At 38.7% G+C, this 22,810-nt stretch overlaps 1 protein-coding gene across 7 annotated transcripts in view; it reads right to left on the reverse strand.

Annotated features, from left to right (window-relative positions):
* The window catches only part of LOC122550085 (partitioning defective 3 homolog), an 843,398-nt gene that overhangs the window by 289,160 nt on the left and 531,428 nt on the right, over positions 1-22,810 (reverse strand). For all 7 annotated transcript variants that reach the window (XM_043690628.1, XM_043690629.1, XM_043690626.1 and 4 more), the window contains exon 12: positions 19,588-19,626. In XM_043690628.1, coding sequence (XP_043546563.1) covers positions 19,588-19,626 — 39 coding nt within the window. The remainder of the gene's footprint in view (positions 1-19,587; positions 19,627-22,810) is intronic.

Raw genomic sequence — 22,810 nt, forward strand, 5'->3', positions numbered from 1 at the left:
GGTTTGTGGATTTTGGGCAGGAGGTAGAAATGGGCAGTGCGGGGTTGTGGGACTATGAGGTTGAAGGTGGTGGATGGGAGATCCCCTGAGGTGATGAGGTTATGGATGGTCTGGGAGATGATGGTTTGGTGGTGGGAGGTGGGGTCATGGTCAAGGGGGCATAGAAGGAGCTGTCTGCGATCTGGCGTTTAGCCTCAGCGGTGTAAAGATCGGTGCGCCAAACTACCACCGTGCCTCCCTTGTCTGCCGGTTTGATAGTGAGGTTGGGGTTGGAGTGGAGGGCTGCATGTTGCGAGGGTGAGAGGTTGGAGTGGGTAAGAGGGGTGGACAGGTTGAGGCGGTTAATGTTGTGGTGGCAGTTGGCTATGAAGAGATCGAGAGCGGGTAAGAGGCCAGCATGGGATGTCCAGGTGGATGGGGTGCGTTGGAGGCGGGAGAAGGGGTCGTCAGAGGGTGGGCGAGAATCCTGGTTGGAGAAGTAGGCGTGGAGGCGAAGGCGGTGGAAGAATTGTTCGATGTCTTGCCGCGTGTTGAACTCGTTAATCCGGGAGCGTAGGGGGCTGAAGGCGAGTCCTCGGCTGAGGACTGATCTTTCATCCTCAGATATAAAAATGCAGGCATTTTGAAAATTGGAGTCAGAGTAACTGCCAAAGGAAGAGACCTATTAAGAAACACACTCTATCAAAGGAAACTTTTCAGATGAAATGTATTCGCAGTAAAAAGAAAGAAGATGAGTCAGAAAGATCTTCAGCTGGATGAAGACAGACACCAAAGACGACAGCTGTGTGGTTTTGAAATTAAGTTGATGCAATCTGAATAAGTGTCTTATTGGAACAGCATATTGTTACAGAATTGGAGGCAGGTAATAAGTAGTTAAGAGAAGGAGGGTGCTTAGATTTGTGAATAATTGTTGTTTAATGCTCACTTTTAGAGTTAAAGAATAAATCAATTTTTTTTTTAAACAGTAGGATTTCAGAGTTCTCTGTCACTCATATTTTAAAAGATTAGGAGGTGAGGTCAGCTTTTCTGGGTGTTTGGTTTAACTAACAGAAGGGTTCACCACTGTGTCGTTACATTCACTAAGAAGCTCAGCCAAGTCCCAGCAAACTGCACTTAATGAGAGCAGCTGAGTTAGGAACAGGAACAGAAAGTGGAATACACAACCTTCTAAACTGGAGCCCCGCCTTACTGACAAGAACAAATGGACTGATAACTTTAGCTATTATATCAGTAACTAAAATCTCTCAAATTGTTGCATTTCTAATTTATCTAGTTGAAGCTGAAGACTTTGTCATGGAGCACTTGTTTATAAAATTAATCCTTTTTCATAACAACCAGCTGCACAAAAAACAATGGCAAGCCCAATCAAATTAAGCAGTGCCGTCCAAATACTGAGACTTTGAAGTGATTATAATTATCTTAATTTCCAGAAACCTTAAAAATCATTTTCATAATGCTATAGGGTCAATGAAAATTTCTATTTACATGTGAACACTTTGGCAAGGGTCTCAGTAGCGGAACTGTCAAACCTGGATCACTGAATCTTCAAACACTTCAAAAAAAAACTATGCTCTGACAAAAATGTAAAGAAAAAGTAGCATTCAGGTAACAGCATAAAGCTAAATGCTTTCCACATCTTAAAAAAAAGGACAATTTGGAGAGTTTTTGGAACTATTAAGTTAGGATAATGTGAACAGGGAATAGCGATTGCCTCCAGTGGTTAATGATCAGGGGTATCAAATTTAAAATGGTCAGCAAGAAAGTTAACCAACAAGCTAGGAAAACTTTTTTAATACAGAGCTTTATTGGAGCATAAACTGCTTTGCCACAGGGAGAAATAAGGCAGAGAACATATCAACTTGGAAGGGAAAATAGATTAAAATATTTGAAGCATAGGGGTGCACAGAATTATCAGCAGAGAACAGTCGTGGAATTAATTTTAAGTTTCTCTCATAAAGATCAAGGATGAAACACAGATTGTCTGTCAGTGTCACAACAGTCTAAGGTTTGTACGTACTTCATTTCAGGATCAAAAGTATTTTCCAACTTAGAAAATTGCGCATGAAAAGTACAACTCATCGACATTCATTTCTAGTTACATTTTGACTCTACGTGCACATTTCACAAATCTATGACCGACTTAATTCACTATAAACTGGAATCTGGGTTAGATTAATGCAAGTAATAAATTTGAATACAAATTGTAATACTTTAAACAATCAAAAAATGACCCACTTAACAGCACATGATCTAACTTGCTCAAGTGTACTTCTTTATCAGTCAAGCGTGGAATGGGATTGTAAGAATATATTTAAATATCTATGAGTTGGATCAGTCCACTGAGAATCGCATACACAAAATTAATAGGGGAGGTGTAAAGGAAAGCAACAAGGAGCTAACAGATACTTTTCTCCTCAATGAAATCAGAATTATGGTTCAAGGTACAAACAAGAATAGCCTCCCGAAGGGCATATTGGGTCAACCTACCACATATGAACTGCAACGGTTCAATAAGGCAGCTCATGACCACCTTTTTAAGGGCAACCAGGGTGGGCATTAAATGCCATGCCAACCAACAATGCTCACATCCCACAAATTAATTTAAAAATTAAATCTTATTAATCTCTTCATAATGCTTATATTATTTTAGAATAATTTGGTTATATTTGTTAGAAATTATTCTTTGCGAAAGACCAACATTCATGATATCTTACCTCAAAGAATCTACTGGATTTAAGCCACACAAATTCATATTAATGAGGCAAGGTGTTTCAGACTTCCCACTGGATAATTAGATCTATCCATTCAATTAATTACATAAGTTGAAAATATACCATACTGACGAATTCAAACAAAAGGCTTCATTTATTGCGAGATAAGTTTAAAATGATAAGTTCTATTCAACTGATCAACTTTTCCATTTTTTTTTAACACAGCTGTTTTGGGCCCAGCTTTAGGATTCATTGTTAAACCAACTAAGCTAAATTTTAAAATTTAGCAAGGTGTTTCAAAACAAATTTTATCTGTAGCTGGTCATTGCCAAGTCATTTCAATTTAAGAACAAATTAAGTTAATGACTAGTCTACATAAAGATAACCATTGTGAGGCTGGCCTATAAATTAGTAATCTTTACAACTACTAATTAGTGTCAGTAATTATGTTTTTCTTAACAATTAAATCAACACACTATGGCTTTAAATAGTTTAACATTCCCAATTTTGGGTAGCTGTTAATAGTCTAAAATTTTTACATGTATACAAAATGACAAGCAGGAAAAGGCCATCTGGTTCACTGGTGTACATCTTTGCCTACAGAGTCATCATATGTGAAACAAGAGGATGGTACAGCCCCTACACAACAGTCACGTGCTCCCCACAAAAGTTAAAAAAACACAGATAAAAGCCCAAGGCCAATTAAATAAAAATCCATCTGTAAAAACTCTCCCAAAAGACCACATTAATCAGGCTTATTTTTGTTGCGAGCTTATTATTTATTTTATAAAATAGAACTGGCTGAACGTTTTGGAGCAATCCAGAGATTCATCACAAATGTAGATGACTCATGGCAAAGGTCAACTAAATCTCTTGGAAAAGAACCACCACCTGACATCTAACCCATCCTACTGCTGTATAAGTTGTCACGATACTCACAAAATATTGACCCTTAATTTTTAACTCCCATCATTTGATTTTCATAACTGGCACCAATCATGGACTAAACCTGGTTACAAAAAGGATCATCTCCTTCCAACACACTTGAGCAGAAAGTCAGGGTCATTGTCGTCTATGTCAATACAGCACTGAAGCCAGAAATAATGAATCTATTTTGCTTTCTCTCTCACCATCCTGTTCTCTACCTCTGTTGTTAGCTCACTCACCATCCTTCCCAGCTCATTGCCCTATTCTCCTTTCTCTTTGCCCCATATTCCTGTCTCCTCACCCACCCTGTTCATTGCTGGTTCTCCTTTCCCCTCACCATCTGACTCATTGCCTGTTCTCCTCTTCTTTAGTCACCCTGCTCCTTGCCCATTTTCCTTTCATCAATTCACTTGTTTCTTGGTGTGCACAAGATGCCCTGCAGCTTCCGCAGTTAAAATTAGTACTTCCCAGTTTTAACTTGTAGACATTTAAAGGGTGGAGAACATTGGTAGATCAGTGCCTCAAAGTCTTTCAAAGTGAACAGATGTGTTGTTATACAAGTTATTATTGCAAAGTTTCTGGTGGAATGCAATGCCATCACAGGTACTACAACTACAGTGATCAGATCCCTTGAATTTGTGTTGGCAACAAACATAGCATTTCAAAAAAAAAAGAAAATTCACCACAGTAGTCACAAGGATGATCTAAGATCATGAAATTTACATAGCATAAACAAAGACAATGTGAGTCGAAACCCGTTCTTTCTCAAAAGGCACTGAAACGAAGTCAAGCAGGATGAAACTGTTGTTGCCTATTTTTGATTAACACCTTTCTGGGAGATGAAAGTTGCCTGTAGGTTATCCAAGTTGCGAGGAGAAAACAACGATGCAGGTCATGGAAATATGTAAGTTGATTGTATTTCAGAAAAAGTATTTTGGGGCAAAAAGAATAAAATGGATTTCTAACAGAAGGACTGGAAGGCTTTCTCTATGCCGGTTTCCTTCTCCAACATCTCAACAGTCAACCCCAGTGATGGACAAAATGGAGAAACATGCATTCACTGACAACTACAGGGTTTGACAAATTTTATGAAGGAGACAAGACAAGAACTATGCCACCAAGGTCTCAGGTTCAACTATAATGACTAAGAACTTTTCAAACTGCATATTCTTTATCTTCCTTTTGTATTTAGACTGTGTTCCCTTTCAAATGTTACATTGGTACTCACGAGTGTGCTTGATTTTTTTTTTAGTGCAAGTTATAAAATTCTTCTTTCTTTCATGTAAGAAAACCTCACAATTGGTTTCTTAATTTTAACTAATACTATATTCTAACTGAAGTGTGGTATAGTTAGATAGAGTCATAGAGATGTACAGCACGGAAACAGATCCTTCAGTCCAACTCACCCGTGCCAGCCAGATATTCAAACCTAATCCAGTCCCATTTGCCAACACTTGGCCCATTTCCCTCTCAACCCTTCCTATTCATGTACCTACCCAGATGCCTTTTAAATGTTGTAATTGTACCAGCCTCCACCACTTCCTCCGGCACCTCATTCCATACGCGCATCACCATTTGTGTGAAAAAGTTGCCCCTTCGGTCCCTTTTATATCTTTCCCCTCTCACTCTAAACCTAAGCCCTCTAGTTCTGGACTCCCCCATGCCTGGGAAAAGACTTTGTATATTTAAAAATCAAAAATATCGGTTCCGATCAACTGAGGTGTTTCAAGAAGGTAGCTGATTCACCCCTCTTCACTTGACTGTGACAAAATTAATATGATGTCTGATCTTCCCTAAGTAATGCATCTAAATGACTTATCAACTGAAACATAATTTGGCCATTCAATATTCTATATGCTGGCTGAATTGTCCCTGAATTCTCGGTCTCTCTAATGTGAACAGACCAACTTTTCCAAATCTTTTGAAGGACTAAAATTTTTCTTACATATGTACTCAGACCTGAGGCTCTTCGATCCTTTTTCAACATCTCTATATCCCCCCACTGTCTGAGTGTATCAAAATTAGGTGAACGTCTCTAAACATTGAAGCTCTTGTATAAGCATGAAATGGTGCAGTTCACTTTATACTGAATGGCCTTGACAATACAATCTAATTTGCTTTAGTTACAGCTTCTCTGCCTTGGCAATGGACCTTTAGAGAACTGTGACCTCTGTCACAAAGATGTTTCGCTTTCTCAACCAAGTTCAATCCAGTTCCATTAGGTGATCAATGTCAAGCACTTGTTGTCACCACTTCCCAAATTCAGAACTCTGCACTTATTTAGCTCAGAGGTAACTAGCCAACAGAATCTAATATTTAAGATGAGATAACCTTTTTGATTGAAAGCTGTTTAAATAAACTATGCAAACTATATAACACCTTTGATTTTCTGCATAAATTCTTTTCTACTTGGTTTATTTTGCAATGTTTCTTTCCTGTTTTATCTCTTCCTCCATCAGGTTTTTCCCCATCTATGCATTTTCTCCAAGACTCTACTTATTTCCATTTCACTTCATCTTACCCTCTGTGGCTTCTTTAAAGTAGTTTTTATTTCAATTTTACTGTACAAAAGAATGTACAGCATGCAAGTTCAAAGGAAGCAGATTCACCAAGGGAATTACTGTTTCAAAATGCCCAAAGTTGTTAGATGAAACAGAGGCTAAGTGAAAGAGAAATGTAGCCCAGTGAAAGCTCATCATTTACATATCGAAATACTGAATAAGTTAGTGCACAGTAGAAACATAAATAAACAGACTGACGACCAACACAGTAATGACACATGACAATCCAAAGGACTGAAGTCCCTGTTTTATTTCAACATAAATATGATGCAGCTTGTTAAGTAGGTTCATATTCTTATAATACATTTTGCTTTATACTAACTACGTGATTTCTTGGATTAGCCTACAATTGGATTAAACAAACTCATTTGGAGCAGCAAAAAAAGGTGCTACACTTAATCTCAGCACACAGATTTGAGAACAAAATGGGGGAATTTTGCGCACTCAATCATTATCCACTGCTGAAATGCAATTGTGTTGATGTCAAACAAAAGCAACACTAGACTAAGTACTGATTTCCAATTCTCCGCTGATGACAAATAATGTACTGACACACAGTGTCCACACAGTGAAATGAAGTGATTTGCAGATGGACAAGCTATGCTGTGGGACCAGGAAAGAAAAAGAGGGAAAAATGGTGGAGCACAGCAGGTCAAATTTATCTTCGACGTAATGACCATGGCTTTGGGAAAGATAAACTCGCACATTTTTTGCCTTTTTTAGATTTTTTCAAATTGATACAATATCTGAGTTGTATGAGCAAACTTTATGGCTGGTGATACAGGTTTGATTTGACAATATCATATGCAGCTTATATTTTATCACCTTCCTGGTTTTCACAATTTCAGCATGCAACACTCATCTGCAACAACAGGAGGGAAAATTGTGCTGGTAGGCAAAAGTTACTAATTTTTCTCTATCTCTTGGAGGGATGGGATGGGAAAATTTCTTAACTTCATTCAATGTCCCTGCAATCAGTAACTCATTATTCAGAGGGATACTGCATCCCACTTTCTCATGGTAATACATTTTTAGCATACTGAAACATTTGAGGTTCAAAAATATTTAAAACGAATCAAGTTTATGGAAGGTCTAATACATTGACAAATGACCATGTCCAATGTCAATAATGTACATAATGTCAATTTTAGTCAGCTGATCCACAACTGAAAAGGTAATTTTCACAGATGTACTCCATATTATTTTGGTCAGTTTAGCTGTACAACTTTTCTACAAAGGAAATTGCATCAACAACTGCTGGTTACTCATGTAACTAAATTTAGTGTTCTTGTAGGATCTAAGACGAAAAATAAAGGAAAATAATTTCCACACTGCTTAAAAGAACAACTTTGAGCATATGATTTCCAGACGTCTTTTTCCTCTGGACTTCACTTTAACATAGGGGAATTTGAGTATTACCACATGTTCCATCTCTCAAAGCTGGCACGATATATCATATGTCCCCGGCTGAAAGTGCATCTTTTCACTGCCATTATAACATGGTTAAGACACTTAATTCTGAAATAACTGGATTGGTACATTGTAACAATTTAGATCACCGGGTATGAGCCCCAAACTTTGTTTTCCCATTGTCATGAACTTATGGACCAACAGATTACAGATCTAATTCTAATGTCACTGGCTACATTCCATTCCCCCGCAAATAACAGCCTGCTCTCATGTATTTCACCAGTACTTCCACACATTAAAAAGCTCCAAGACAATATACATTTCTTTCAGAAAGGATTTCAGATGAGAAAGGGACTCGGCACCCCTGTGGTTTGTGTCATTTGAAGTGAGATTATATTACAACTTCCTAACCCGCCAAAACCTCTGAGCATTATATCCCTTTGAGAACTACAGTAACATTTTTGCACTAGAGTAAGTCAAAATTCCAACTGAATTGGCTGTACTCCAGAAAGAATCAGTGCAAAACATTTTGAGAGTTTTCTCAAACAATTGCTAAAAGAAACAAAGTGATATAGTCTTCAAAATGTATTAGTTTGGACTGAGATATATAGAGGATGGTTTGTAAACATTTCTAAACAAGGATCCAAATCATTGTATGGTAGCTCAGAACTTGTGCACTGATGAAAAAAAAATACATTTTAATAACGATTTTCTTCTGGTTATTCAATGGGCATGTTCAAAGAATTCCAATTCAAGGGAAAAATCAAAATTTATTGTTTATGAGTAGAGTGTACTGACTGGTTACCATGATAATGCACCAAAAATGCAGATTGACACAACAGCCAGACTATACATACATTGCCTTAATAAATGAACAAGTGAAATGCTATAACCTTTTTTGTTTAGTTGAAACAAGCACAGTGCATGTACATGTTCCTGCTGTCTGCAAAAGCAGGAGGCCAGGTATTGACTGTACCCAAGCAGCCTGTACTTATTGCAACTGCAAAAACGCTCAACATTAGGTGCGAATTGTACAAGATTTGCTGGACATTCCTGAGTGCATTAAGAATTATGCTGATAACCAATTTAGGATGATGATCAAGTTTGCTTTGTATGCGCTTCTATATACTAGAAACGGCATATATTAATAGACAGGGTCCTGCTCCATGGGGACAGAAGGCATTTTTATATCAACCACACCGATAGGTTAGGACAACATCTTTGGGCAAGTGGGATTTGAACCTAGACCTTCTGGTCAAGATGCACAGACACGACTAAGACACCACAAGGGGTTTTTTTTGCAGTCAGATATTTCAATATCAACCTGTTCAGATGTGTGTCTTGGACTGGTGTGACTTGCACCCTAGCTTTCCGACCCAGAGGTAAGGACACTGCAACTGAAAGTCTTCCTTACAGAAAGAAGGCATTTTCGAATAAACCTGATCAGAGATATTAATACATACCTCTGTAGCAAGTGGGACTTGAACCCAGTGCTTCTGGCTTCGAGATAGGGACACTGTCACAAAAGCCCTCTGATTGAAACATAAATAATTCAACAAATTTTGACACAGTTGGTTCATTTCGCAGGACAACACACTGACCAACTGGAGCGAACTTGCAGAGTTTAACATTTAAACCAAACCTGGCTGTTAACTGTCAATCACCATTAATGGGTGATTTCTCCATAACAAATCTACTGATCAGAATCCACAAGGATCAGTATTCGGGGCACAATTGGTTACAATATATAATAATGGCTGGATTAGGAAAGCAAATGTACTATCATCAGGTTTATGAATGCCACAAAAATAGGTGGGAAAGCAAGTGGTGATGATGACATAAAGAGTCTGCAGAGAATTATAGAAACTTAAGTGAGTGAACAAAAGCTTGCACAGATAGAAGATGACATGAGGAATTATGAGGTAATGCACTTTGGCAGGAAGAATACAGGAGCTGAACATTATTTAAATGAGGAAAGACTGCAGAAAGCTACAGAACAGAGGGATTTAGGAGTTGGCTGTTGTGATTAACAAAAACAATTAGCATCCAAGTTCAGTGTATAATAGGGAATGCAAAGAGACTGTTGGCCTTTATTTCAAAGGAATGGAATACACAGGTAGGGAGATTTTCTAAAATTAAACAAGGTACTGGTCAGACCACAGTTGGAATACTGTGAATAATTTGGAAGATAAGGAAAAATATATTAGCATTAAATGCCATCCAGAGAAGGTTCACTCGTCTAATAGCATGTACTCCTCAGAATCTTACATTTCAATAAGATCACTTCTCATTTCTTAAATGTGAAATTAGTATCAGCCTAACCATTCCCAGGGATCAGTTTTGTGAATGTTCTCTGAACTGTCTCAAGTATATGCAAGTATATTCCTCCTTCAGTAATGAGCCTGACACTACATGAAATAGTCTAATGATGTATCTAACTAATATTCCGCTCTTTTATTCTTCCAAAGTGGACAATCTGATTATCTAAATATTGGGTGGCACAGTGGTTAGCACTGCTGCCTCATATCACCAGAGACCCGGGTTCAACTCCCGCCTCAGGCAACTGACTGTGTGGAGTTTGCATGTTCTCCCCGTGTCTGCGTGGGTTTCCTCCGGGTGCTCCGGTTTCCTTCCACAGTCCAAAAAAATGTGCAGGTTAGGTAAATTGGCCATGCTAAATTGCCCGTAGTGTTAGGTGAAGGGGTAAATGTAGGGGATAAAAGCAAATTACTGCGAATGCTGGAATCTGAAACCAAAAAAAGAGAAAATGCTGGAAAATCTCAGCAAGTCTGGCAGCATCTGTAAGGAGAGAAAAGAGTTAACATTTCGAGTCTAACTGACCCTTTGACAAAGAGTCAGTTAGACTCGAAACATCAGCTCTTTTCTCTCCTTACAGACGCTGCCAGACTAGCTGAGATTTTTCAGCATTTTCTCGTTTTTGGGTAAATGTAGGGGAATGGGTCTAGATGGGTTGCTCTTCAGAGGGTTGGTGTGGACATGTTGGGCCGAAGGGCCGGTTTCCACACTGTAAGTAATCTAATCTAATCTAATCATTCCACATTATACTCCAACTGCCAACTTTCTGCCTGCTCATTGAACAGTTATTCACCCTTATTATGTCCTCATCACAACTTGCTATCCCACCTATTTTTGTACTGCCAACCAACTTGGTTATAATACTCTGCTTCTTCATCCTAGACATTCATATACATTGCAAAAATTGGAGGCCTTGCACTAGTCCCTGTGACACACTAATAGTTAAGAGTTTGTCAACCTGAAATTGACCCCTTCATTCCAAATCAATTTTCTATGAATTATCAATCCTCTCGCCATCCCAATATATTACCCTCAAAACCAGAAGCTCTTAGCTTGTGCAGTAATCTTTCCTGTAAGACCTTGATAAAATGCCTTCTAAAAATCCAAATAGGAAAGTGGTTCACCTTTAGCTAGACTGCTTCCTACATTCTCAAGGAACAAATTTGCCAAACACAATTTCAGATATGGGTGACTGGATATGCCCTTCTGTGGCTGTCATAAGAGCAACAAGAAATAAACTGAAGGCTTTTCTAAGAAGATACTAAGTCTCTGCCAGTAAGTTGTAGAGTCTCAAGCGATGGGTGTCGGGATTGGGAGGAGCAATTAACTGAGAAATAAAAAGAGGAACGATGATAGGAAAGGTAGTTCTCAGAAGTGTGAAAAGAAATTAAGTGATTTTTAAAAATAAGTTGTGTTTATTGTGTAGCTTTTGTCATTGATAAACAGCAGTACCTGTTAAATCATCTTAAAATCAATGGGAAGAAAGATGTTACACACACACAATGTAAAATTACTATTTCAAGGTACTTCTCTTTCTAATTATATGTTGTTGATACTTTCTTCAAGTCTGTCTGTCAGAATCAAGTTGAAAAACCCAGTGGAACTCCAACACTGCAACCTGTAGCAATCAATTACCAGAACTACTTAATTATGTATCTTCACCTTTTAAAATAAAATACCTGATACAAAAATATCAAATCTCACACTTAAGCATCTCAACTGGAAAACAAGCAGAATGTACTGGAACTTCCCGTGAATTCATCTCCCTCACAATTGTCACCATCATCCCTGCCATCTTGTACTATATGTCACCCTACTATGCAAACCCATTAACTTTGCTGTGTAATCATTACTCATGACAGTACAGATGTAAATGCCAACCAATCAGGGCTTGGTGAAATATAGCACCTTTGTAACACCTGATACATAGATAATCCTTTTGCTTTTATTCATTCATAGGATATGGACATCACTGGCTGGCTAAGCCTGAATTGTCCATCCCAGATTGTCCTTCAGAAGGTGGTGGCAAGGCCTTCTGGAATTGATGCAGTGCATGTGTTATAGGAAGAGAGTTCCACATTTTAACCTCGTGACTGTGGAGGCACAGTAATATAGTTACAGGTTAAAATATTGACGTGGAGGAAAACATAGAAATACTGGTGTTCTCAAAAATCTAATGCCCTGTCCCCCTGGAAGAGGAAGGTCATAGGTCTGGAAGGTGCATTTAAGATGTCATGGTGAGTTGATGTAGATAATGCACAGTGATGTCAATGTACACGGGTGGAGGAGGGAACCAATTTTGAAGATATTAGATGGGGTGCCAATGAAGTGGTTGCTTTGTACTGAATGACAGGTGATTCCTCTGTTGTTGGTGCTTTACTCATCCAGACGAATGGGAAGAACTTCATTACACTCCTGATTCATGCCCAGTAGATATTGAACAGACTTTGGGAGTCAAAAGCTGAATTACACACCACATGATTCCTAGCTTCTGACCTGTTCTTCTAACAACAGCATGTGCGCATCTGGTTCATTTCCATTTCCAGTCAATGATACCGTCCAGGATGGTAATAGTGCAGCATTCAGCAATAATAATATCAGTGAATGCCAATGGGCAATGGTTGCATTCTTTCTTGATGCAGATGGTCATTTTCTAGCACTTTTGTGATGAAAGTGTTACTTGATCAGACATTGCTCACATCTACTATCCTGCCCTTTCCCCATAAGTCGTCATTCCACAACTGATCAGGAAGTTCTCTATCTCAGCTCTAAATATACACAAGGATTCTGCCTCCACAACTCTCTGTTGCAAGAAGTTCCAAAGGCACTCAACCCTTAGAAAAGAAATTCCTCCTCATCTCAGTCTTAAATTGGTGCCCTTTTATTTTGAGATGATGGCCTCAGGTCCTAGACGGTCTCACAAGAGGAAACATCCTCTGCATTTACCGTCAACTCCCTTATAAATCGTTTATGTTATGACAGGATCACCTCTCATTTTTCTAAATTCCAATAAGTAGAGTCCCAATCTTTTTAGCCTTTGCTCATAAGACAATTCCTCCTCCGAGGCCACCTTCTCTGAAACGCCACCAAAGAAATATCTCCCTTAAGTTAGGGGACCAAAACTGCTCACAATAGTCCGAATGTGGTCTCACCAGCACCTTGTACTGTTGCAGTAAGACTTCCCTAATCTTACGTTCCAACCCCCTTGAAATACAGGCCAATATTTCATTAGCCTTCCTGATAAGCTGATGCACATGTGTGCTAGCTATGTTTCATGCACAAATGTCCACAGACCCTTATATTGCAGTTTTCTGCAACTTTTCTCCACTTAATTAATATGCTATTCTTTTGATCTCCCTTCACATTTTCCCACATTTTCTCCCATTTGCAAACATTATCTCCACTTAAACTATCGGTATCTCTCCATAAAGACTGAAGTCTCCGCCTTGCCTATTTTTGTGTCATCTGCAAATCTGGCTGAAGTACATTCCCTTCCTTCCTCCAAGTCATTACTATATACACAGTTGCAGTCCCAGCACACATCTGTGTAAACCCGCTAATCACAGGTTGCGAATCTGAAAAAGAACCACTTATACCCACTCGCTGTTTCCTGCCATGCGCTAATTCCCCATCCATGCCAATATACTAACTCCAACACAATGGGCTCTTATTTTATGACTTAATATTTTGTGAGATATCTTGTCGAATGCTTTCTAGAAGTCCAAATGCAACATATCTACTGGTGACCTTCAATCTACTCTGCTTGAGACTTCCTCAAAAAACTAAATAAATTAGTCAGACACAATTTCACTTTCATGAAGCCATGCTTACTACTTTATTTCATGAGCTCAAGTATGTCTCCCTCACTTTCTGCTGTAGGTCATTAAGTACATTCAAAACTCAAATAGATAGACATTTAATCAGTAAAGGAATTAAAGGTGATAGGTAAAATACAGAAAAGTGGAATTGAGGATTATCAGATCTACCAAAATCACATTGAGTGGTGGAGCAAACTCGATGAGCTATTTTATATACTTCTACTCAGCTCCAGTAGGGAGATGGAAATGCAGACTGGGCGAACGCTTTGCAGAACACTTATGTGTCCCTTGAACTTCCTGTTGCCTGCCACTTCAACACACCTCCATGTTCCCTGGCCAACATCTGTATCTCAGACTTGCTGCAGTGCTCCAGCAAAGCTCAGTGCAAGCTGTAAGAACAGCATATTAGTTTCCACCTGGGGACCCTGCAGCCTTTGAGACTCAATATTGAGTTCAATAATTTTATGACCTGGGCACTTTTCCCCATGCCCTTAAACCCAACCCCCACACATGTGGCCTTGTCATCACATGGGCTGCTACCACAACCAACCTGTTAGCTGCTCATGGTTAACTCTGCTTTCTCTCCACAGATACAGCCAGACCTGCTAAGCTTTTCCATAAATTTTTGTTCCTGTTTCTCGTTTCTAGCATCCATGGTTCTTTGTTCTTTTTACCATTTCTGGTGCCTTGGTTTACCTGGTATCATTCCTTTTTATCACCTTTTAGATTTTGTAGCAATTTGATCCAACTGAGTGACTTATTCGTCAACCACATTGCTGTGGACCTGAAGTCACATGTAGGCCATTAAGGGTAAGGATCAGAGGTTTCCTTCAATACAGGACATTTATATCTCACTGTGTGCTATGGCGAAGAATTCTCATGAGATCAGGAATGCATGCTCATTATGTTAATAGGAGTGGGGAAGGTTGAGGGCCAACTTAAATTAGTTGCAGAAGGAAGGGAGGTGAAAGAAGGGGGAGAAATGTCTGTGTGTAATGAGAGGAAGAACATGAAATTATGGACACACCATCAGGAAATGGGGGCTAGTATTGGAAAGAAGTGGAGGCAAGTTGAACAGTATATTGAGAAATGGAAGAATGGTCAGTGAAAATTGGAGGTGATGTTGGGGTAAAGGAGTTTTAGCAGAGGAGATAGAAGATTGCTCACATGAATTGGCCTGGAAGGAGAACATCAGTGAGAGGAGGAAAATGGTGGTATGGATTAGGAGAGTGGAGAGGAGTGTTCGCATAAATTCAGATGGAATAGCAAGAAAGAAGGGCAAGGAAGTGAATGCCAGCATGAACTTAGCACGGCAGTGTAAACAGCAACTGGACAAATGAAATTACTCATGTTTCTGGAAGGTACGCATGCTCTTTAATTTACTTAACTCAAGCAATGACCACTTTAAGATAGGCAAGTGGCAAAAAGAGATCAGTGTGTGTGCCTGTGTGCAGGTGCACATATGGGTGGGGGCAAAGTAGCATGAAGGCTATCAGTCAATCTGGCAGAATTTGTGGGAAGAAAGCAATTATTTCTCAAGACTCTTCATCAGATCATCATTTCTGTTTTTGTTTCAGATCTCCAGCATCCCCAGTTCTTCATTTTAATTTATTGCAGGATATTGGTAACTTATTGGATCAAGAATCATGGCAGAGAACTCAATTCCCAACAACCAGATACCTTGAATATTTAATAACTTGGGGACTACAAAATCAGCTCTTTCACTGGTTTCTGGGATGTACCGTCCCATCTCCAACACTGAGCAGAGTAAAGGATGAGCATAAACTGAAGTGGTATCTCCAGAGCATTTTATGCAGCTCCTATAGGGCTGTAGTCTTCGATGCAGGTCAAGTTCCTACTGACTATGCATGCCCTGGCTTTACTAAGGGGTGCAAGGGATGGGAAAATAGCAATGCTCACATTTTTTTTTAGAAGTTGTAAGGGATTCCAGTGGTCACAGGGTTAAAACTCTGGTTACTAAGTGACAAATTCAAGTGAAAGAATCTGCTTCGAAGTTCTCCCATCAATGATTCATTATATCAAGCAATTATATTTCAGGTAAGTAAACCAGGAGCAAATAACATGGAGTGGATTTGAGTATTTTACAGAAAAAGACAAAAATGATCTGAAAGATATTAATTCTATTTCTTCAAAAGGAAAAAGATATTCAATACATTGCTGGGGTGTGAAATCACACTTTTCTGTACTTCTTGCGGATTGGAGCAGTAAACAATGAACTCATACCCATAGAATAATTTTGATTGCAAGAATTTAGAGTGAAAGTTTCCATGATTTATTAACAGTATTGTACGAGAATACTGAAAATGCTTAAATCAAAGTCACTAAGTTAAATTTTAATGCTTAATGCCAACATATAAAACATTGATAATTTAAACAAAGGTCTCCAGACTGATTAGTAATACTTTTTAAATGTAGTTAATGGGAAGTAAGTGTGCAAATACTTTAAATGTGCTAAAGATGATATGAAATGTTAAAGTACAATAATGCGCTGAACTATGTTTATTACTATGAATTAAGAAAGGTGGCATTATAATGCAGGTATTATTTTTTTCAAGATCGACTTAAAGCAGTTCTTTTCTGTTCCTTCGAGATATAGCAAATGATGAGATACTTAAAAGGATATAGGAAAGAAAGAGAAGCTTTTCAGTGGATGTGAAAATGATTACTGCTTAATACTGAACAAAATGCTCATCAGAGTAAACATGATTCATAACAGATAACGCAAGGTAAACGTGCAAACAAATCTTGATACGCTATTTTCATCTTGCTCTCAAGACCTGATTACCAAAGCTTTCACTTTGCATTCATCAGGGCAGAATTGCAAGACTACCCAATTTCAAAGGGAACAACAACTTATTCTGCCCAAGATGATTATTTCTCTAATATAATGTCTCGACCATTTCAAGTCCATTTGCCAACCAATCAACACCCTCACCTCATGATAAGTATAAAATGAAAAGATTCAAAAGTATATCTCTCTTTTCAGCAATAATAAAGTTCTATACTATCAAGCAACTCTATTACTTTCTTCTGTCAGCTATTAACACCCAAGATACATCACTGTTCTATGGTTACCAAAATACTGTTGGTGCAAAGTAATCTACATGAATTTGTTATGGCAATATTTCATAGATTGAGTCAAATATTAAAGTGACAATGTCTTCTTTTTCTTAAAAAGCCAATCATTTATTTCTCCATGAGGTAAATCACATACTAATTCCTAGTGAAGAGGCAAGTATGACTTACAACCAATTTCCCTCAGAATTTCATAGAATCTTAGAATCAAAGAATCCCTACAGTGTGGAAACAGACTATTTTGGCCGAACTAGCCCACATCGACCCTCCGAAGAGTATCCTACCCAGTCTCATTCCCCTGCCCTATTGCTCTACATTTCCCATGACTAATGCGCCTAACCTACACTATGAACAATTTAGCATGGCCAATTCACCTGACCTGCACATCTTTGGACTGTGGGAGAAACAGGAGCGGCCGGAGGAAACTCATGCAGACACGAGGAGAATGTGTAAACTCCACACAGACAGTCTTCTGAGGCTGGAATTGATCCCGGGTCCCTGGCGTTGTGAGGCAGCAGTGCTAACCACTGAGCTGCCCATCTACCATGCCGCCAATGTTTTGAGATCAATTCCTCACATGGAGTAACTTCAGCAATGGGGTTTTGTTTGTAATCAGGTCAGGCTGGTTAGGAGCTCACAATCTTAATTATGCTCTAACCCAGCCAGATGCATAGGAGAACAATAGCTTTTCTTGATACCTTTTAAGTTACCTGAGTAAGTCAGTAAATGTTTGTTATGTCTCTATAGTATCTGTGAAGTTCAACTGGGATTTTCTATAACTTTGAAATAATTCTTCGTCATCATCAAAATGCTGGGAAGAAGCATAGATAGCCTTTGTCACATTTACATTATCTCAGCACAATAATCTAGCTTCAGGACCTGCACTAATTTCCAGGTAGCGAATCTGAGGAAGCATTGATGATCTCTCAATTTCACTCAACGTAGTAATTTGTTCCCCAGAGTTGATGCATTCTATTCACCAGTATTTCCAAGCAGTGAAACAATGAACAATGATAAAAGGTTCAACTGACCATGAGTAAAAGTCAATTATTTCAATGAAATTAAGTTATTCCTTTATATTGGACTTAAAAGTGATAATTCCTTTAAAAAGCAAAGTGGTCTTCCTGCTCCTTATTTAAAAAAACATGTTTTGAATTTTAGTGGCAAAACATCTCCACCAATTCTCAGAGTTTACTATGGCAGATACGTTTCTTTTTAAACAACATTTACAACTATAGCAGCAGATCAAACTGTGGAGCCTTTGAATACATTTCCCAATTCAGCAAATATTCAGAGACAGTCAACAAAAATGGTACATAAACATTTCTATCCATCTGAATGACTGAACATGTCACACGGCACATCTTTCATTCAGATGATGGTCCACTAGAGGGACCGTAGGATGATAGTTTGGGGACATGGAATCATGGGAAGAATAGAAGGAAACAATGATCAACTAATAATTATTGTCACCATTCTTCAATTACTCTTGTCCTATTTGCTTTACTGTTTAGAATTATATACAGCAGAAGAGCTCTTTTGGCCCACCAAGTCTGCACTGACATATGTGGAACATCTGAGTTTCAACCTAATCCTGTTTACCAGCACTTGGTCCACAACCCTGTATGTTACAATATGCCACATGCTTCTCCAGGTACTTTTTAAAGGGTGTGAGACAACTCACTTCTTCAACTCCTCCAATGCAGCGCATTCCCAACCATCACTACCCTTTGGAGTAAAAAAAAACTTTTCCTCACATCCACCAAACTCCTGCCCCTCACCTTGAACCTGTGTCACCTCATGACTGACCCTTCAACTGCTCCTTCTCCAATCTGTCCATGCCCCTCATAATCCTGTTACCTCAATCACCTCGCCACTCAGTCTTCTCTGATCCAATGAAAACAACCCAAGTTCATCCAATCTTTCTTCATAACTTAAATTTCCAATCCTAGACAGCACCCTGATGATTCTCTTTTGCACCCCACCTCCAGTGCACTAACATCTTTCTTATAATGTGGCAACCCATTGCACACAGTACTCTAGCTGTGGTCTCACCAAAGTTCTATTCTGTATGTTGGGAAAAAATAATTAAAAGATATTTGCAAATTAAGCACCTAAAGGTAATTATCATAACAAGCTATTTTCACATAAAGATGCTTTCATAGACAATGACATTTACAAAGCAATTTTTAATGCCTCTTAATTGCACCATTGTTGAACTATATAGGTCATGCATCTACCACACATACTGTTGCATTCTGTTTTAGTAAATCACTTTCAGATACTTCAGGTATATATTACACTCCAGATGGTTTAGAAATTTTCAATATCAAAGGATTTGAAATAGAACAGGTCTTGATCTGAAGAGAGACTAGCTGCTCCCTACACAACATACTTACAATGGCAGTAATTTTTCATGTACACACAGATCTCACTGATGCCTGAAGCTGCTGTTGAAAAAAAATTCTTTGGGCAAATGTACTCTCAATCCCATGCTTCTATTGACAGTCTTTTTATTTAGCTTTGTGAGTGATCTGATAGATTTCTGCAACCAAATATTGGATAGAACAACATATTTTTAAGCCAGGGAAGATAAATTGATGCAACAATTTAGTAAAGCATTCCAATTTCGGCTATCATGCTCAGCACTGTAAGAAATACAAACTGCCCATCACCAAATGCATCAGATCATGAATCGACAAGACTACTTTCTGATTTAATGTGTGTCTTAGAACGTAGAACTCTTACCAATTCGCTTGGTGCCTGCATCTGACTTGATTCTTTTTTCTAGAAATAGAGATAACAAAGAATAAAACTACATGACATAGAAGGCATTTGCATGCATACTACACAGATGTACAAAACAGTGACAGAGGCAACTTGTGTTCAATCTTTTCACAGGCATCCTACACATTCTCTGTTTTATAGCTGAGACCAATTATTATAATGGGAAGAAAAGCTCCAAGAGGCTTTTTAATTTTAAAACTTTTCCTTTTTTTAAAAAAAACAGACTGTAGCCAGCAAGAGGCTGAGTGTGTGATAGATCGTAGCTTCAGGGTAGTGGTCACCCGACAGATTCAGTCAGGTAGATGGGTGACAGTCAGGAGAGGTAGACAGGAAATGCAGTAATCTTCTACGGCTATCCCGCCCTCAGACAAGTGTACCGTTTTGCATACTGTGAGGGGAGATAGCCTCTCAGGCAAAAATAGCAAGCAGCAGCCAGGTCTTTGGCACCATGATTGCAATATCCTGCTTTACAGCAGAGCCAAAGTCCCAGCAGGCAATTGTGACAGGGGAGTCTCTAGTCAGGGGCACAGGCAAGTGCTTCTGAAGACACAAGTAAGGTTTCAAGATTGTGTATGGCCTCCTTGGTGCCAAGGTCAAGGATGTCACAGAGCAAATTCTCAAAGTGGGGCGTGAGAAACCAGAGGTCGTTATATACATTGGTACCAATAAATAGTGATGTCTTGAAAACAGTCCACATTACATAAGAGGTGATCATGAAGGCCTTAAAGCACAAAGATAGATAAATCCCAGGCCCTAATCAAATGCATCCCAGGACATTTAAGGAAACTAGGGGAGAAATTGCAGGGACCCTAGCAGAGATATTTGTATCACCATTAGCCACGGGTGAGGTGCCAGAAGACTGGAGAGTGGCTAATGGTGTGCCATTGTTTAAGAAAGGCTGTAAGGAAAAGCCACGGAAGCATAGGCCGGTGAGCCTGACATTAGTGGTGAGCAAATTGTTGGAGACACAGTTCCTGGAAGTGGCATCACAGGTTGACAGGGTGGTGAAGGTGGCATGCTTGCCTTCATCGGTCAGAGCACTGAGTATAGGAGTTGGGCTGTCATGTTACAGTATACAAGACATTGGTGAGGCCACATATGGAGTATTGCATAAAATTTGGTCACCTCTGTCGGAAGAATGTTATTAAACTGAGAAGGGTGTAAAAATGATTTTCAAAAGATATTGTCGAGACTGGAAGGTTTGAATTATAAGGAGAGGCTGGATAGGCTTAGGGTGACTTAATAGAGATTTATAAAATGATGAGAGGCACATATAGCGAATAGCCCAGGTCTCTTCTCCAGTGTGGGGAACTAGAGGGCACACGTTTAAGGTGAGAGTGGAAGGATTTAAAATAGACCTGAGGGCCAATGTTTTCACACAGAGGGAGATGCATGTGTGGAACGAGCTGCCAGAGGAAGTGGTAGAGGCAAGTACAATTACAACATTTAAAAGACATTTTGACAGGTAAATGGGTAGGACCGTTTTAGACTGATAGGGGCAAACACAGGCAAATAGGACTAATTCAGTTTAGAGATCCTGGTCAGCGTGAAGGTATTGGGTCAAAGAATCTGTTTCCATGCTCTATGACTCAATGATACATGAAGGGCAATGGCCTTAAATATGCATTGAGAAGGCATTAGAATTGCGTTCCCAAGGTTTGAATATCTGCTAATCAATTTCACAAGGATTCAATGAACTTGCACTTCAAATCAAAACCAAGTAAAATATCAAGCATTTGACTTAAATGGAAGCTTTCCTTCAACTAGAAATGGCTGTATAACTTGCTGCAGTCATCCAGATCTGGAATTTGAGTTTGATTTCAATGAAATGCATGTGTCTCAAAGTTGAAAGCAAAATGCTTTCAACATTTCCCAATAGCATTCAAATCATCAAACACTACTTCCGCAGAAATTATCAAATTATTTTCAAGTTCTGGTCATCTGACACAGACTGCAATATTGCTCAGACAAACTGGTTCTGATTACAGACTCAGACACAAATGCTACTCTCTTCCTCCAACATCAATCCAAAATTGGAGACAACGTTCTTCTTCCCACATATTTAAAACATGAAAATAATACTGTTTTAGTGTTAATTGACTATCTTCACTTTATTACTTATAAAAAACTTAATATAAAACAGTGTTGAACAAAAAATCAATTTGAGCAATAAAAAATTGTCACAAGTTTGCGACTGCAAGTAGCAATTCTTTTAAGTTTGATAGAACAAAATTAAGAATTTTCATTCATTTCTTTAATTTTTTAAAATGTCGGTAGTAAAATGAATATGCAAGCTGCTTAAAATACAAATGGAAATTGATAGGACTGTAAGAACATTCTCAAATTCAAATAATTTTTAAAAAAATGAAAATCAGTACAGCAGACAAAAGAAGTCATTAAAGTACATAGTTCAGTACAGCAGCTGTGGAACTCCAGTTCTGGAAATCCATGTGAATGAAACAGATTCAAATCCCAGCTTTGGTTGGGACTCGTGATTGAGGATCTCATAGGGAGATTTCAGTAGTTCTCAGCTGTGCTGCTGGATGGAGTGGCTCACAATAGCAGCATACTGCATCTCAGGGGAAATAATTATTGGCAGGGGGGTATGTACTGCTCTGAAAAGCATATTTTTCATCCACCAGCACAAAAAATGGCAAACACAAATCTTTGGCTCAGACTATTTCATCCTGGCCAAAGGGAGACAGCACAGACAGCAAGTCAGAGGTGGGAGATCCAAAATAGAACAATTCCCTCAGTCCTTCATGTCAACTTCAACCCCACCACAACCCTTGCTAATCCTGCCATTCCATGAAATAAATATAAAGAAGACAGCTGTGAGGTTGAGACACTTTGAAATGAAATTGCTTGTGCATTTCTATTTATATTAATATACAAGAATGGCTTTTGTGCAGAAACACACTTGGATTTCCATTACTTCACATCACTTATATAAAGCCTAGGAAATGAAGGTGTTATGACGTTTAAGGCGTGTACTGTACCTTTAAGAGAGAGTGAATGCTGTTTTGAACTGAGAGATTTAAAGCACCTGTCATATGACTAGCTAGCAGTCTCAGAGTGTACTGGAAAATTGAAAATATGTAACATTTGGCCGTGAAATGGATACTTGAGTTGGTTGATGTTTTGACAACAATTCAAATTTGACAAATCAGTTTAAATTATGCCC

This window comes from Chiloscyllium plagiosum, chromosome 5 (assembly GCF_004010195.1).
Source record: "Chiloscyllium plagiosum isolate BGI_BamShark_2017 chromosome 5, ASM401019v2, whole genome shotgun sequence".
NCBI classification, from domain to species: domain Eukaryota; kingdom Metazoa; phylum Chordata; class Chondrichthyes; order Orectolobiformes; family Hemiscylliidae; genus Chiloscyllium; species Chiloscyllium plagiosum.